We start from the raw sequence: 18,177 nt of genomic DNA, 5'->3' as shown, positions 1-18,177 counted from the left end.
GGGTTCGTTACAAATGTCTGAAATACACATATTCTATAGACCTACTGACACATATGTTACAGACCTACTGATATGAGTCACAGCACACATAAACATTTCAGACATTTGTAACGAACCTGTGCTCCGTCGCAAGATCACTCACTTCAAACGCTATCAGTTTCACGCGTCTCGCGTCCACGGACGGTTCCTTAGTTTCTGACGACATGTCAAATAACGAGTCTGTTCTTGAATCTACCGACTGTTGTCAGGTTCCCATACAATCAACAAATAAATTCACGCCTGGATTCTTTACAAAATGAGCAAAGAGAAAAGTTCGAATTAACTTCCAAAAATAACTCCCTCGTGGAGGGCAAGGTCGGATTTACGGTGTTCACTGTATTTGTCCATGCGCGAAATTTGTTCCGGGGAAAAATCGAACAATTTCAAATCTAACTTTCAGCTCAGAGTTCTATTGATAGACCTAAATCACCCTATAGACATATAATACGCAATTTTATTGATACTGAATTGTGGAATAAAATTGAAGTGTTTGTTAAAATTTCAAAGAACTACTTTGTTTGCCAATCTGCACGCGACAATACGCTGTTCAAACTATTGAACGAAATTGTGTGGACTGCCGATAAGGCGAGCATTTTTAATTTTAAATATAAATTATGAGTTAAAAAAGAACATAAGAGGCAGAGAAAACGTAAATATAAGTATTGAACTGTTTTTGTATGGTATTTATGATCTATTTGAATGACACAGCTTTGCAAGCAAACAACATAACAATATGATTTGTTTGCTTGCAAAGCTGTGTCATTCAAATAGATCATAAATACCATACAAAAACAGTTCAATGCTTAATTGAAATCAAAAAAATATGTTTTAAGTATTCTTTGAAATACTTGTATTTGTATACTTGTATACTTTGTATACAAACACCAGTCCTGGACCCTAACGCCATCTAAATGTTTTCTTCCTATGACGGTCAAACTTTGGACATGGCAGAAAGAGAGGCTTCAACATGATACTAGTTCAGGTGTGCTCGAAGCCCTATGAATGCAATTTCTTGTTGTATGAAAACACAGCAATGTTATCATGACCCAAATGAAGCATTGCTATGTTCTTTAAAGTATCCAATGTGTATATACACATAGGCATAATAACGATTACAGTACATCGAATTCTGTAAAACCATTGTCTTTCTGTACCATCTTTTTAATCAGTTTCCATGTGAAATGAAAAATGTCCATTTGCTCAGCAATGATCATAGTCATTTTCCACTTTCTCGGATTCGTAACGAACATTCTGCTTCCTCAACTCGTCATAAACACCGTCGTCAATTCCATTGGTCTGGACATGACCCACTCTCACATGATCGTATGGATCGATCTCTCCAACCGTCTTTCTTTGTTTTTGTACGTTTTTTCTTTTACCACCATATCCGTTTTCTTCTTGCTCTGGGTCATCGTCCTCCAAATAGTGTTGTTGTTGTTGTTGTTGTTGTTGTTGTACCGTTGCTTCAACTCGTTCATTTGCGTCATTATCAAGTACGAAATAATTGTCGTTTCCTTCGTTTCGTGTAGAAACAGGGTTGCATCCTGTTTTTTCAATTACAAAATAATTTTCTTCCACAGACGTTGAATTTGAATTCACCGCCAGCAGAACATTTTTCACTTCTTTGGCCCGATCATAGTCACCGTTTGGAGAGGTAACATCTCTTTCGGCGAAGAAATACGCGTTTCCACCGTCTCCTTTGACCTCAGAAATCGGTTCATAACATTGACTGTCTTTTGTGCATTCTAAAGACCTGTCCTTTGTAAGTATTGGCGTTAAATCCTGAAATTTAGGTTGTTCAGCAAATTTAGCATAACTATAGTCTTTTTCACCAGTTGTTTCACGCTTTGGATCGTCGGCCATATCATAAGTATGTACGTCATTTTCGGTTTCTTCATATTCTACATTGTCACGAACAGTATCTCTCTGGTTATCCTAAAAATTAATAAACTTAAAATATGCATATGCATTCTCCAAATATATCAATTTGTCTTTAAGTAATACAATAGTTTACATTTAAATTATTTGAATTAGAGATAATATATTAAAGTGAACGTTTGATAAATACGTGTCGACCACTGGTACTTTTAATGTATTTCAAAGCTCAAAACTTCATAAACGACAATATGATAATACATTTATGTATTATTGTTTTTTTAATTATAAAGTTACTTTGATTATTTTAAAACAACTGCATTTGATGCTTCAATTTATTTTCGCTACATGAGTCTTTATATTATTTGTGATGATTAGAAAATCGCGGATTAGAACTATAACTACATCAGCACAAGGATCTAATGAGAAGTGTATCACGTGATATCAGTTTACACAAATTTAACGCGTTAATGTAATCTGAAAACAAAAGCAAATTAAAATTTCCTTTTTGAACATTAACCTGTAAATCTTCATATGACGGGTTTGTGATGCAGGATTCAGTGTTGTCGGAGGGTTTCTTACCCCTAAAATCAATAAAAATATTAATGAGATTTCCGCTTAAGCAATTGATAACGAAATCCACGATAATTTTGAACCGCATTTAACTTGTTAAATCTGTGATCAAATTTTGTTAAAGACTTTTATATGAATATCATATAAATATAGGTTACCGTCAAAGACAAAATACGAAGTCAAGTCGAGAATTATACAAAAGTTGAGGATATAACAGAATGTGACAAGTATGTGAAAAAGTAAACTTATGCTCCGAAATGTGTCATTTACTACATGACATCTCCCGTCAAAATATAGATATTGAGTTTATCTTCATAGACACTAAAATGTCATAAGTTAATAATACCTTAAGAGTGTGACTCGGATATCTAAACCCGACGGATGACTATCTTATTTGTTTTATCCAAGGCTTGTCATATTTACTCCTTCAAAAGTGTTTCTCATCTCATTCTGAATATTAAGTCATGATAACGACCATACAACTTCCTCATCTTATAACATGTTCAATCCATCAACAGGGGCGCTAGTATATATTTTACTTTATCAATAATAAAAATATTATGAACTCTACTTCACATCCCCCACCCATCTAATTATTTTTAGCTTAATATGAAAATACACAATACAATATCTTTGGCAATGTCTATCCCAAATATTGCAGTACGACGCATTGTGTGAAAAGTCGAACATGTCTTAAGTACCTTCTCTTCTTTCGAAGACATACAAAAACGGCAACGCTGACTAACGTTATCACGAGAGCAATCACTCCCCCGACGGCCGCTAGTGTAGGTATATGATCTCCATTGGATTGACTGGCTACAAAAGTAATGAAACAAGCAATATTTTGATAACCTTTATTGATTTGAAGTGTCGTTCCAGAAACCAAAGGGGAGCTTAAGATATCATTTATGAGCAAATGGTGTTTGGTTTGCAGAAGAAAATATTGTCCTTTTTATTGTTAAAGTAATTGTAGATGATAACTTAACATGTTTTTCTATGTCACGTGAATCAAAAGGAACAGAAACAAAGAATTGTACGAAAATAATAAGAACATTTGTATATATATGTATTTTTGCTTGGACATAATAAAAATACATAGATATTAAACAGTCTTTAAAAATTTGTGAACGACTTTGATGTAAAAAAAAAGCCTTCAGAGCACAGCTGACTTATATTATTGGATTTAACCACTCACCTGTTTTTGCTAAACTTAACGACACTGCTATTGTAGTTGTCGGATTCATGTTATTCAATGGAATCCTTGATGTGGTATAGTCGGTGCTATGTCCTGTCGTTGAAGTCACCGGTTGAGTCTTTGAGAAGTCTAATGAATAAGGAATTTAAGAAGTAAAATCTGATACAAGAACATCCGGTTACGAGAACAATGTTAAACACATATTTAAAGTATAGCTGTTGATTACAATACAGAAGGAACTAACCTATTTTGGCGGAACTTAAACGAGATGGTGTGGTGTTGATATATTCAAAGCTCCGAGGGAAATCCGTCGTCATGTTGGGAACGGTGTTTGCCGTTGTCGTAGCAGCGACAAGTGTTGATGTTGAGGAGTCTAATGCATTTAAATGAACAAACAAAATGAGAAAAAAGAGAAATGCATTTTTCGGAAGTTTGTATGAAATAATGACATACTACATGAAAGTTATTTTTGTTATTGTATAAATTTATTATTCGTTTATTTATTTCCTTTTGCATGTTTTTTACTATTTTATTTGTTAGTTTGTTATTTATTTATCATTTATGTGGGATGTTTGTTTTTGTTTTGTATTTATTTGTATACTTACACATACAATTGCAGAAATACTTGAAGCATTTATCCTCGCTACATTCGGTACAACCATATGCATTGTCCTTACACTCGCATGAATAACAAGAACAATCATAGTTGGTGACGTATTCTTGAAAATCACTGTAGAAAGTGTCTATGTCGAAAGATGTTTCGTTAACATCAAATCGAAGCTTCGCCTTGTAATGGCATGTAGGATCCTCGTCGCCATCTTCACATTCGAGGTTATGGACTGATAATGAATGCAATAAAGGCAGTTGTTCTGTTGTTATTAATGAAATCTCACACTATAATGTTAAACATATCTAGATAGACTTATAAACATTTAAATTGTTGGCATCTCGTATTAAACTGACCAGGATTTTGTTTGCCGTATAACCATACATATTGGAATATTTCTTCATATTCGTGCAAGAATAATTACGTATTTAAGATTTGTTTTTTAATACAACATCTCGCTAAAGTTTAAAATGAAAACTTTGCTTGAAACCAACAAATGGTGTCATTGAACATTTTTATAATGATGTTATATACTAATTGCATTGGATTCATTAACAAATGTGAATGAACTTGCTTACTCTTTTTGTAGATCCTTGCAGATCTGATCACACCTAGTGTCAAATGAACTTTGGTTTTTCCAACGCTTTCAACGTATGTACATTTGTTTCCTTTGATACATGTCAAAGAAGCAAGTGCATGGACTTCCGTGCATGTCCCGTCAGATTTGCAGTTTTTATTTACCTTTTTGATTGCCTTTTCAACGTTGGTTCTTCTTTCTGAAAATAAAATAAGTAACGCCTGATACATACTTCTAGTAGTCAAGCATCAGCATATAACCAAGTGTTCCATACGATTTTTAACCCTACATGTACCTAACATTTGTTCAGGTTAAATGTAGTTCAGAAAGCAATCTACCGGTATTTAACTTAGAAAAATGGTGGTTTTTTTTGTTTGTTTTTGTTTTATATCTGACAGCGAATTTGTCAATTATTAAAAAGGTCAGGGTTGTTTCCGTTCTCTTTTATGCCATTAAATATGTCAAATTGTCAGTAGAATTGAACTTTAAATATTAAAGCGATTTTCCTCAAAAGCTAAGTTATAACATAAAAAATGAGTTGGTTGCTTGAGTCAGAAAAAGTGAATGGTTGTGAAGCCAGTATGAGTGTTACCCAAAGTAGTCTATATTAACCGAATGATAGATAGGTTAACTTTTGATATTCTTTGAAAATTATAAAACAAACATACAATTTATTTATTACTTATCATTAGGACTGAGTTCATAAACAAACGACTGCACTCATAACTGATCTCTCATAACAGCAGTTGAATTGAAAAAAAAAATTGCATTACACTGTATTCTTTTATCATATATACATTGTAATATCTATATCACAGTCAAGACGTGTTAAAAATGTGTTCTTTAAATGTCATCAAAAATCCCTTGAAATAAGAAAAAGGAAGCACCTATTTGAAAATGTTGTTTCATTGCAAAATGCGACCATTACATCCAAACTAAAGGTCAAAAGCATGGACATCCCTGTCTGAAGTGTTAAGAAATTCAGCTATGGGAAAGGTGACTATAAAATATTTTATGAAATATTATTTCTAATTTTTGGAAACAAAATATAGTTTATTCTAAAGCTGATATTTCGAGGTAACGGTCAACGAATGAGATTGGTAGTCAACTGATATTTTTGAATTAAATATGTTAAATTTTCCGTAAATATTTTCGAACGCAAAAAGCATCGAAAAGTTCATTTTGTTGTATATATACAATGAATATATCAGCATAAAACATCATATCTGTATTTTAAAAAAATGATTTTCAACTAAAGTCGACAGCTTGTATCCAGTAAAGCTTTAACATGAAGCGTTAACCAATTTATATTAAAGTTGATTACTAGTTATTGAGATAATGTTTCATAAAAAATACAATGCTATAGAGCACAATTTCCCAGTCAATTCGTGATAACCATCCGTGTCTTTGATTATTCCTTTTTGTATTCTTAAACAATTTTCGAAATCTTATTACACATTGAAATAGGATGACTTATGCAAATTATGTATTTTCATATCAAAATACAATTATTGAATATCCTGTACCCGTTTCCATATTGAAGATAATCAATCATTTCATTGAAAGGGTATTATTCTTTAAATCTCGTTTGTCCAAATCATTACAATAAAAATATGAAATTTAAATATCAATGGATTTCAGAATTGGGCTTGAGTAAAGAATTTGGACTTGAATAGTTTTAGGAGTAATGGTCATGGATCCATTTTTCCCAGCAAGCTGATACCTCTTTGATTTCTAGTGAATTTCGTATAGGAGTTCCGTTCCAATGACATATGACATATGTATTTCATTCAGAAATATCAAAACGTATTATTTGTAGTTACAAACCTGACTCAAGCTACGTTTTCAACATACCGTTTCCATACAATGTACATGTAGTAATGGCTGTAGATGTCCTCATGGTCAGAACATAGGTTAATATCAATGAAAAGTAGACAATATGGTCTGCGAAAGAAAAACAAAAAATATGAATATATCTTTAAAATATGTAGTGTTATTAACTGTAAAAATTACTGTCTAACCGTTCTAAATTCCCATGTTGATCTTCTCCGTATGTGCTTCATGTAGCAGTGAAGGCTTTTTTTAATTACAAAACCATATTTTCAAAATGATTTCTCAATGAAATAAATAACAAAATACTTTTTACGTTTTGGTTAACATTTCTGCCATTGTTATTACAAAAAATTGCTCCCATCATCTTCCGTTTTAAAATGATCAGAAGTACCTTCAGAATTTAAATACATTTCATTTTCAAAAGTTTGCTATCAGCATAAAGCATAATTACAGTTACGTATGTGTCCCTATTTTAACCATCATACGGCAATGCATGCTGTTGGCCTTAATCGACGGATAAATGCTATGTCATGACAATAACATAGTTTACCGACCTGCATCTTTAGAACAATTTTCCTGACATCACATTTATCAATAATGGACTTTTACTGAGGTGAATATGTGGTTATATAGACCCGAGGAAGTGGTATTGAACGAGACAAAGTCTTTGTTTTGGTCCGTATAACCACATTTTCACCTTTCACTTTAAGTCCATCATTGATAAATGGAGCTTGGAACATTCCCTTTTAAAATGTCTGTTTGGTTCTTATCAGTATGATATAAAGGTTGCATTTCAAGTTGTTATACTCCAGCAATTTTCCATTTGCTTTCATCGTTCATATCTCAAGCCGAACGACGCGCGTTTACAAATAACAAAGCGGTCGGAAAGAACAACGAGTCTCGTTTGCGTCGGTAAAAGGGTCAATATCTAAACAAGAGACTATTTGAACTATAGTTTTTAGAATATTACAGCAAGGGGAACAAAAAGACAATCCAAATATTTGAATAAGGTTTGAATTGTAGATACTATCTTTATAAGTTTCTGAACATGACAGCTTAATATGACGTCACAGTGATGACGTTATTACTCACATGATACGGTTATGTGTCCGCTACGGTTACTGGGGACAAGACACATTAAAAATAAACCGTTAAATTAATTTACACATTTACAATTTATTTTTACTCAACAACTGAACCAACAATCTAACATTTATGTGAGGTTTCCCTTAGAATTGATGACAACAGTTCAAACATTTCATGCTTTTTCAGTTTTAAGGATTGGTACTTTAATCTTTTTACGACAGACAATTTAATAATACAATTAAACAACGTTTTTCTGGTATAAAAAAGCACTCCATAACACAGATGTTAAAAAAAGTACAAATCTAAACTACTTTCTTATTGAATTATTAAATGATTTTTTCAAATGTTCTGAAAAAGTGGCCGTAACGGAATGAACATAAACGAAACGGCAAAGACTGTTTGTTACACAATTTCGATGCACAACATCACATTCCGATATATCGACCTATATCTTTATTCGTAGTTCATAAGAGTTACAAAATTTAAGCACAACCATTCTCACTGCACAATGAATGGATAGCGTAAAACGGTATTATAAAATAAAAATTATATAAGTTAAGTTCTATAAAGTTCCTTAATACAGAACAAGAAAACTTATAACTTTTAACCGTAAGGAAATGTAAATTCGAACGTAATATCTCAATCATATTTTTTAGAAATTTCTGCCCAGTTATTTGGGCTCATTTGAAGGTGGCGCTTGGTAACATGGGTTAGTTCCGGTGTAGGCGTAATGACATGGGAATATTTGTACCAAATGACGTCATCAATAAGAGGCCAGAAGTACCTGTTAACACCTACTTTATGTAGTACCTTAACCTCTACTTATTCCTGGTCCACATCCAAAATTACTCCCGGAAATGGAACACCATCATATTCCACTACACACCATTGCCCTATCATATCTGTAACAATAATACCTTATGTAAGAGATCTAACATTGTTTGACCATTTCTCTTAAATTGCATTGAGGTACTCGCAGAGTCAGACACGGGCAAGGTACTCGCAAAGACAAACACGGGCAAGGTGCTCGTGGAGTCGGACACGGGCAAGGTACTCGCGGAGTCGTACACGGGCAAGGTACTCACGGAGTCGGACACGGTCAAAGTCTTCACCGAGTCGGACAAGGGCAAAGTCACCACGGAGTCGGACACTGGCAAAGTCATCACGGAATCGGACATGGACAAGGTACTCGAAAAGACGGACACGGGCAATGTACTCGCGGAGTCGGACACGGGCAAGGTTCTCGCGGAGTCGGACACGGTTCTCGAGGATTCGGACAAGGGCAATGTACTTATGGAGTTGGAAACTGGTACGGTACTCGTGGAGTCAATTGCATGCATGGTGTTATCAGAAACAGATACAGGTACCATATTTGCAGCAGCAGATACTGGATACTCACAGTATCGGAGATAGGCAACGTGATCGCAGATTCAAATGTGACTGTTTTAAGTCGGTGTTCCTCGGGTCAAAGCAAGGACGTATTGCTGGTCTTGAAATAGAGCACGACAATGGTCTAGCCGCAATTACTGTCGAGTCGTGACAACTTAATTCCGGATGCAGTATATATCATTTGAGTCACAAATGTCTCGGCCGAACGAAACTGCTTTGTCCGTCGTTCGTTTAATCAGACCGCCGATTCCATCCGGGCATCTTTACCGTGCCCAGGCTTCTCTAAAGTTCCATGACGCATGCTTAAAACCATACTTATGAATCATGTGGTTAAACAAGAAGAATTTTTTGCGAGACCTATACTGGGTTGTAGGACGATCAGATACGAAATGAATGGTATCTATCTTGTCATTGGCGCTTCTTATACCTTCTAATATTGGGTGAAGATGAGCCCAAATTGCCACTGGGTCGTGTCTAGTATAAGGCGACAATGTACAAAACGACGATAGTTTTTCATTTTTGGAGTAAAAACACCAGTGTGAAGGGACACCAGATTTCTGAATGCTCCAAAATGCATGCCCTGCACCTCTTCGCCCAATTTGCAGGTATAGTTCTCGGAAAAATCTATATGCATAATGCAGTCATGCTCGTTTAGATTTTCTTTGAGATTGCGTATTTCTTTAAATTGGTGGTTTATATTAAGTTCATGTCTACACATTTTGGATGATAACACTGTATTTGTTTCTTCTAAAAGATTTCCAAGTGAACCTTTTCTTTGACTGTACTTGGCATTTGTTTTTCTATTAGTTTGGTTTCACAGTCCGTCTCTCATCTATCTTGTTTTGCCAGCAAAACTCCCACACTTGCTTTCCTCCCTCGTATTCTCCCATACATCTTAATTTTTTTCCATAACATTTCTGAAATTCCCTGTGCATACACTCGTTTTCCACTTTCTGGCAACATCTCTCTCTACAGAGTTCAAAAACCGATCTGTTTTAAAAAAAAAAGGTTATGTTCAACTAATCTATTAATTTTAAATTAAATATTTGAATGAATTTTACATGTGCATGTATCCCTTTTGCCAAATTTTGGATCTAAAACCCAAAATGATTTCAATCTGCAAAATGCCGTGTATGATATCATTTTGTTAATCGGTTGCGACACGTAGATCTTGTGAAGATTTTTCTAGAGTATTGTTCATGATTTCACTTTGTTTTTCTCTCTCTATTTCTCGTAATGGTGTCATTTTAGCGGCTTCATACGGGAAATTATGTCCAGTTCTAGAAATTTCTGCACATTTTCACTCACCTCTGCAGAAACGGTAATTGCGTTTCTTCTTCTTTTATATGCCCATTGGTCACCGTTGACTTTTGAAGACCTGTGAAATACCACAACGCTTTGCTTAGTGCACAACTTTGTATTTCTTCAGACTATCTCTGGATACAAGTTTTCCGATCAGCCGCCTTTGCTTCTCTGATTTCAAGCTTTCATGTTTTCCCCACAGATTCTTCACAATTAATGTGTTAAGTAAGGCATCTCTTCCATTTTCTTTCTTCTGTGTGGATTTCATAGGTAACACTTTCTTTTCCATTCTCTGAAATCTCTTTCGAAATTTATCTGATTTTGGCGGGAATTTTTTTTTCTTTAACCTTCGTAAACTCTTGCTGTAGTTTTCTATAGTTTTTCCTTACAGTCTTTATACCAGCTATTATCTTGCGCAAAGCCATTTGCTGACGCGAGTCATTAAACTTGTACAGATGAAACTGGGGACGTCGGGGGTGATAACACATTTTCTAACGTAGATATCATCTTCTTCTGTTGCGTTCTCTTTTCCGTTTCTGTATCTTCCGTTGCGTTCTCTGTTTCCGTTTCTGTATCTTCCGTTGCGTTCTCTGTTTCCATTTCTGTATCTTCCGTTGCGTTCTCTGTTTCCGTATCTATATCTTCCGTTGCGGTCTCTGTTTCCGTGTCTGTATCTTCCGTTGCGTTCTCTGTTTCCGTGTCTGTATCTTCCGTTTCAGTCTCTGTTTCTGTTTCTGTATCTTCCGTTGCGGTCTCTGTTTCCGTGTCTGTATCTTCCGTTGCGTTCTCTGTTTCCGTGTCTGTATCTTCCATTGTCTTCGTTTCTTACTTATTGCTCTCTCATCTTCAGATGAATTTTGTTCTTTTGCAGTCTGATTATTTTTGTCGTATCTTGATTTTTCCTTCCTACGATAGATCCATATTTTTGCGGATCACTTTTCAATCTTTCTCTGTATTTTCTCATTCGTTCTGCCGCGGACATACCCATTTTGTAGTATTTGCTTTTTTCAAAAGCAACAGTTTATCCTTCTCTTTAAGGTAGCTATCTCCACTATTTTCCAACCAAATTTCACTTAATTTGCTTGCGAAAGAATATTCTAAATGATATTGACATAAAGTGAGTTGCCCGTCCAAACTTTTTATGTAGTCGTCAATTTCTTTTTCCGTTACCTGTAGCGCTCATTTGAGTTCTCGTTCCGTCATCTGTTTAAATATGTATATTATTTTTTATTTTATTTTATTTTTTTATCAATTTATTTTTCCAATAGTTTTTCATAATATATGTACAGAACAGGTATTTTCATTTTCACACTCTCTAACACACATTTTGACACTTAATTCACTCATCATCAACATCATCCTGAATGTTGTCGTCATCCTCATCACCATCATCATCATCCTCACATTCATCATCATCATCATCATCACTATTATCATCTTCCTCATTCTCAGAATCATCAACATCATCACCATCATCATCATCCTCATCCTCATCCTCATCCTCATCCTCATCCTCATCATCATCATCATCCTCACAATAATCATCATCATCCTCACAATCATCATCATCATCATCGACATCATCATCAGCATCCTGATACTAAACGTTCAAACTATCGTTCCTCATAGCCATCATCATCATCCTCAACGTCATTGTCATCATCCATACAATGTGTGTCATCAGCAACACACCTCAACAGACAGCCACTGAACCAAACTGCAACATCATTTTTTTAATTGGTACATTCAATATTTGACATCAACATACTCAACAATCATGATTAACTCATTCATAAAGAGGAAGATCAGCATAACACTTTTTCTTTTCAATATATTATTACATGCATACACATTTTTATGACAGACAACATAATCCACATCATGTTATATTTTATTTCAGAACCAAATCATGTACTTCACTTCAATAAAAAGCATGAACAGATAAACCCACTCCTATACGCTTTCACTCACACACACTCACATGCACTCTATCTACAAAAAGATAAAACTCCTGTAATTGCTTTATCTGATATGTGTATAATATTGTCGAAAAGGAAGGAAAGAGAAATAAGAGAGAAGAAAGGAAAAAGAAAAGGAATGAATAGGCATAGATATTCTGTTGCAAAAAATATCATATTGATGAATTCTAGGGATAGATACCAGAGACAGGGATGTCAAACTATACTCATATAGTACTTAAAAATATATTACCAGAACCAGCAAAATATATTGCCAGAGTACAGGGCAGTTTCAATAGAATTAATTCATAATTAACATATATTCAAAATAAATTAGTCCACAAGCTCTATTAGCCGCATCCATTTTTCCCAGTATGCAGTAAATTTCTGCATATAGCATTCACCTTTAGCAGTTGCAATATAACTTTGTACAGTGTAATGGTCCTTGATTTTAAGAATTAAAGAGTTGTTATTCAACATTCTATTGTTACATCTAGAACTGTAAATGTATTGCTTAATTATTAAAAGTATTTCGTTATCGCTCTTATTAAACCGTTCTGTTTGTGTAAACAATCCTAATATGAAAGTGATTTTATTGTATTGGAAAGGAATTAGCAATGCATCTAGGATAGATTCAAAACTTTGCAAAAAAGACTGAACTTCTTGGCATTCCCATAATAAGTGCACTATAGTTTCTTCAACTTGATTACAAAAAGTACATAGAGGATTATCTGAGATACCTACTTTAGATATAAAAAAAATTGTTGTCAGTATATGATGCGAATTTCGAAACTCGAAACATTGTAGCTTTGTATTAGAAGTAACTTTGAAAGGGATTAGATGTATTCGTTTCCAGTTTTGGTCATTGATGTCAAGTTCAGCATTCCATTTAACCTGCCCAGTTGGAATTATTTTTCTATTTACCAGTGTGTTGTAAAAATGTTTTGAGCCTTTAGCAGAGAAAATAAAACTTTCCAGATTAACTGGAATATATGGAAAAGAAATTTTTAAAAATGGCATCTCATTACCTGCTAACAACTGTCTTACTGCAGCCATAACACCATGGAAAGTTAGAAAATCTGTGTTTATTTGGAATAAATCTATAAAATCCGGAAAATTGAAGAAAGAGTTATCCTTCTTGAATAAATCACTGATTATAACTATACCTTTGTTATACCATTCTCTGTAAAATACTGACCTTCTACCAACACATATTTGTCTATTAAACCATATTGGAGTTTTCATGACCTCTTTCCCTTTTCCATATGGGTTTTCCTTCTCAGCCTTTCTTAGTCTTTCCCATGCCTTCAGAATATCTTTCCAGAACTGGTTATTGCATCTATTATAACATGTTTGTAAATAGTCATCCCCAACATAAGCAAGTAGGTTAATATCTACAATAGACTTAATAATATGCTGCCATTTACCTTCACTAAGGAAAAGTCTCTTGACCCAACTCAGTTTCAGAGAAGTAATAAAAGCCTCTAAATTAACCATTTTCAATCCCCCATCAACATAGTTTTGTATAATAACACCCCTCTTTACTTTGTCAGTCTTACTGTTCCACATATACTCAAACAGGATAGAATTCAGAGTTGATATAAAATTAGCATCTGGGTTAGGTAGAGCAATAAATAGATGGTTGAACTGAGACAGCATAAGTGATTTTATAACATGAATTTTGCCAATAGGTGTCAATGACCTTCTACTCCAGGTTCTAATTAGAGCTTTCAGTTTAATGAGTTTTTTGTCATAATTAAGCTTCGGTATCTGATGTAAATTCAAGCTGAACTCTATTCCCAATAAAGTAAATTTGTCCTTTCCCCATACTAGGTTCATTTCTGGTAAAAAGCTGACATCACTAAATCTCATACTGCCAATCCAAATAACCTGAGTCTTGCTAACATTAATCTTTAATCCGGAAATTTTAGAAAAACTGCTTAATTCATTAAGTACTTCTCTCAAAGATCTTTCAGAGCCATCTAATATAAGTGTGGTGTCATCTGCATACATGGAAATTAGGATAGGACAGTCTTTGATTTCTACACCTTTAATATTTTTGTTATTCTTTAACCTGATTGATAAAACTTCCGCACATAAGATAAATATGTATGGCGCTATAGGGTCGCCTTGACGACAACCCCTTCCAATATGAAAGAAGGATGACAAATTCCCTCCCTGATTAATAGCTGAATTGACATTTTTATGTAAAGTTTTAATCCAATTTCTTATACTATTTCCAAAGCCAAAATATTTAAAAACATTATCCACAAATTTCCAAGAGACAGAGTCAAATGCCTTCTCAAAATCAATCATAAGTAACATTCCTGGGATATTCTGATCTTCTGTATACTGCATAATATCATAAACAAGACGGGTATTTTCTCCAATATAACGACCAGCTAAAAAACCTGTTTGATCACTACTTATAACCTTATCTAAAACTGTTTTTATTCTAGAAGAAATAACCCCTGATGCTATTTTGTACACAATGTTCAATAATGATATTGGTCGCCAATTTTTCAACAAATGTCTTGGTTTATCCCCTTTTGGAATGCAAGTTATAATCCCTTGTCTTTGAGTGACAGATAACTCCCCAGAAGAATAGCCAAAATTAATTGACCGTACCACAAAACAACCTAACTGCTTCCAAAAACATTTAAAAAATTCAGTAGTAAAACCATCCGATCCTGGGCTTTTATTATTTTTCATATTTTTTAAAAAACGTCCAGCTTCCTGGAGTGTTATCTGCCCTTCAAGCTCTGTAGATTCATTATTTGTCAACTTGGGTACATTACATTTTTTTAAGAAGTTATTAAGATCAACATTATCCACGTTATTATCCTTATACAGGCTTTCATAAAAGTTCTTAACTTCTATCAGTATATCTTCCTGCTTAACTATAATGTCTCCATTGTCCTTTTGTATTTTTGGAATAATTTTTGAAACAAAATTCCTATTTTCTAAGTTAAAAAAATATTTGGTCGGTTTTTCACCCTCCTCTACCCACTTTGCCCTTGAACGAACTATACTACCCTTAATCTTATCTAATCTAATACCCTCAAGCTGTTTTTTCTCTGTTGCCAATGTTTCTAGATCAACAATATCTTCAGACTCCAACTTCTGTATGTTTTCTCTAAGCTCCTTCTCCCTTACATTTCTATTTTTTTTCCTATAAGATGCATATGAAATTGTCTCACCACGTAGTTCCATCAATAAAGTTTCTAAAAAAAGTTGATCACTTATAGTAAACTGTAAATCTTCCCCAGGTATGTCTTTCAAACAAGTAATATTATATATTGGCAGGCAGTAAAATTCTTTAACCCTTAAAATTGTTTTTTTAACTAAGTCATGATATTCAGTTTCCTGTAAAAGAGAGTTATTTAGCTTCCATAAACCCTTCCCTTTCCTAAATTCGTTCAATTTCAATGATAATATGGGATATGAATGGTCTGTTCTGTACCCTGCCTCAATACTTGAACCTTGAATACTGGTTAAAAGAGATTCAGACACAAGAAAGTAGTCTAGCCTAGCCTGTTTTATTGGGGTCCTTTTCCTCCATGTATATCTCCTAGTCTCTTCATGTTGATCCCGAAAAATATCAATAAGCCCATTATTCTCGGAAATTTCTAACAGTTTATTCCTAGCCCTTGGGTTGTTAATATTCTTGTAGCTGTTATCATAATCTAACTTAGGGTTAAGAACACAGTTAAAATCACCACATATAATATTATTATCATTATTAAAAAGATTTATAGCATCTTGGATCTTTGTAAAAAAAATCTGGGCAGTCTTGATTCGGACCATACACAGTTACGAGAGTAGTTTTTGTGCCTTCTATTATAGTATCAAGCGCTAAGAAATTTCCAGAATTGTCCTTTTTTTCCCTTAAAATCTTAACTTCAAAATTATTATTAAACATAATAGCAACACCCCTAGCATTTGACCTAAAGGAATTGAAAAAACAATCACACCCCCATTCATTTCTAATAGCATGTTCATTTTCCTGAACAAAATGCGTATCTTGTAAACAATAGATGTTGTATTTTTTTTTCCTTCATGTATGCGAAAACGTCTTTCCTTTTAAACTTATCGCCCAGACCCTGACAATTTGCTGATAACAATGTTATTCCATTCACGTTACACCGCTGTCATACACGTGACGTTTTACCCTTGATAGTAAGTCTGGCATCCCTGTGAATAAAGAAAGAAATAGAAGGAAGAAGAAAGAAAAACCTAAAATCATATGTTTGAGGTCTAGAGTCGATAACCACTGACATACTCACGCTTCAAATAGAAAAGAGAAAAAAATATTCACACCATGCATGTATATGTATATTTTTATAAAATGTAGTAATAAATAATTGCAAATAGATATAACGTAACAAAACATTCACACAACTGACTTGTATGTTGTTATGATTTCAAATTTACTTTTTCTCTATTTGAAAGTCAAGAAAACATGCACTGAATATGTCCTTCATCGTTACAAGCTGTCTTTACCGTTACACTGAAGACTACAATTATGTGTAGCGAAGAGGACCGTTACGGAGTAGACATCTTTCTGAATCTTTATCCTGTAAACGCTTAAGGTGATTGGAGTGTATTGATAAACGGAAACAGGAAGTACATCCCTTGTTGAAAATCCAATGTAGGGAGACAGTATCACAATTTCCGCAAATTCTAATGTTTAATATTAAACTGATGAATATTGTATGTTTATTATTGACAAAACAGTATGTTCTCTCAATATTTAAGTATTTCAAAGCAATCCAGGCATTAATTCAGGGGTTTTTTAACAATGAGTCACATGTGTCAATTTTTCTGTACTTCAGGAAACCGGCTACCTATTTCACTACTGTGAAGTTTTTCAAGAACGATAACTCTTACCTGCAATTACTATGTGTATATGGTTTTATTATAAAATGTCAATTTTTATATCGTCTATAGATAATTAATTTTACACAATTTCAGCATTTTTGAAATTGATATTACATCAATGCAATACTAATCTATGTCAGTATCATTTTTATTGACATTATTTTGAGAAAATATTGTGTCTTTCATTTTTTTTTTTCAAAATTCACTCCTTTTTACATAGATTTCCATTTAAAATCCTTAAAATTCTGACAACCTATATCTTTTTGTGGCAGAAAATTTTCTTTACTTTAAAGCAATATCACTACAAAATTTGAAGAAATTCTACTGATACATGGTGACACAATCCTGTTATCTTAATAACTTTATCAACGCTATTCGTAACCTTTGGAATTTTAACTTATCATATCAAGAATGAAAATGCACTTAAAGGGACATCACGTGAAAAGGCGTTTTTTTTTTAATGAATGTATGTATTGTATGCATTTCCACTTATGTTACCTCGCTATCCCCATATTCATAGTCCGTTCCAAATGTCCAGTTTGACCACTTGAATTGTTCGGGAAAGCCCGGCTAAAAATAGCGCCGATAACGTCACCTGATTAGGCAGCAAACACAAGTGGTGCGAGCGAGATGAAACGGTTTGCAAAGGGGCCCTCAGAGAGGGGCCTCCAGGCAACTGCAACTTCTTACCGCACTATGAAACCAAGTTATATGATTTCTAATTCCGTATTCAAACTTATTGAATAGTAATTATTCATCATCAGAAGTGAATTGCACACTTGCCAATATTAAGAATTTAAATTTATTTAGCTTTTAACATAAATTTGTTGCCAATAAAATTAAACAAAGGATGGGGCACAAG

The 18,177-nt window shown here is 33.9% G+C and overlaps 1 protein-coding gene across 1 annotated transcript in view; it reads right to left on the bottom strand.

Annotated features, from left to right (window-relative positions):
* Positions 1–875: 875 nt before the first annotated feature.
* Positions 876–18,177, bottom strand: part of LOC110442866 — a 27,295-nt gene continuing 9,993 nt past the window's right edge. The window contains exons 2-9 of the mRNA XM_021486706.1: positions 6,721–6,810; positions 4,868–5,065; positions 4,288–4,521; positions 3,927–4,055; positions 3,683–3,811; positions 3,189–3,303; positions 2,435–2,498; positions 876–1,974 (exon numbers count right to left, since the gene is read on the bottom strand). Coding sequence (XP_021342381.1) covers positions 1,240–1,974; positions 2,435–2,498; positions 3,189–3,303; positions 3,683–3,811; positions 3,927–4,055; positions 4,288–4,521; positions 4,868–5,065; positions 6,721–6,810 — 1,694 coding nt within the window. The 3' untranslated portion in view covers positions 876–1,239. The remainder of the gene's footprint in view (positions 1,975–2,434; positions 2,499–3,188; positions 3,304–3,682; positions 3,812–3,926; positions 4,056–4,287; positions 4,522–4,867; positions 5,066–6,720; positions 6,811–18,177) is intronic.

Source organism: Mizuhopecten yessoensis, unplaced genomic scaffold (genome assembly GCF_002113885.1).
Source record: "Mizuhopecten yessoensis strain PY_sf001 unplaced genomic scaffold, ASM211388v2 scaffold716305, whole genome shotgun sequence".
Classification (NCBI taxonomy): domain Eukaryota; kingdom Metazoa; phylum Mollusca; class Bivalvia; order Pectinida; family Pectinidae; genus Mizuhopecten; species Mizuhopecten yessoensis.
The sequence above is the reverse complement of the archived record's forward strand: the minus strand, read 5'-3'. Positions and strand labels throughout refer to the sequence as shown.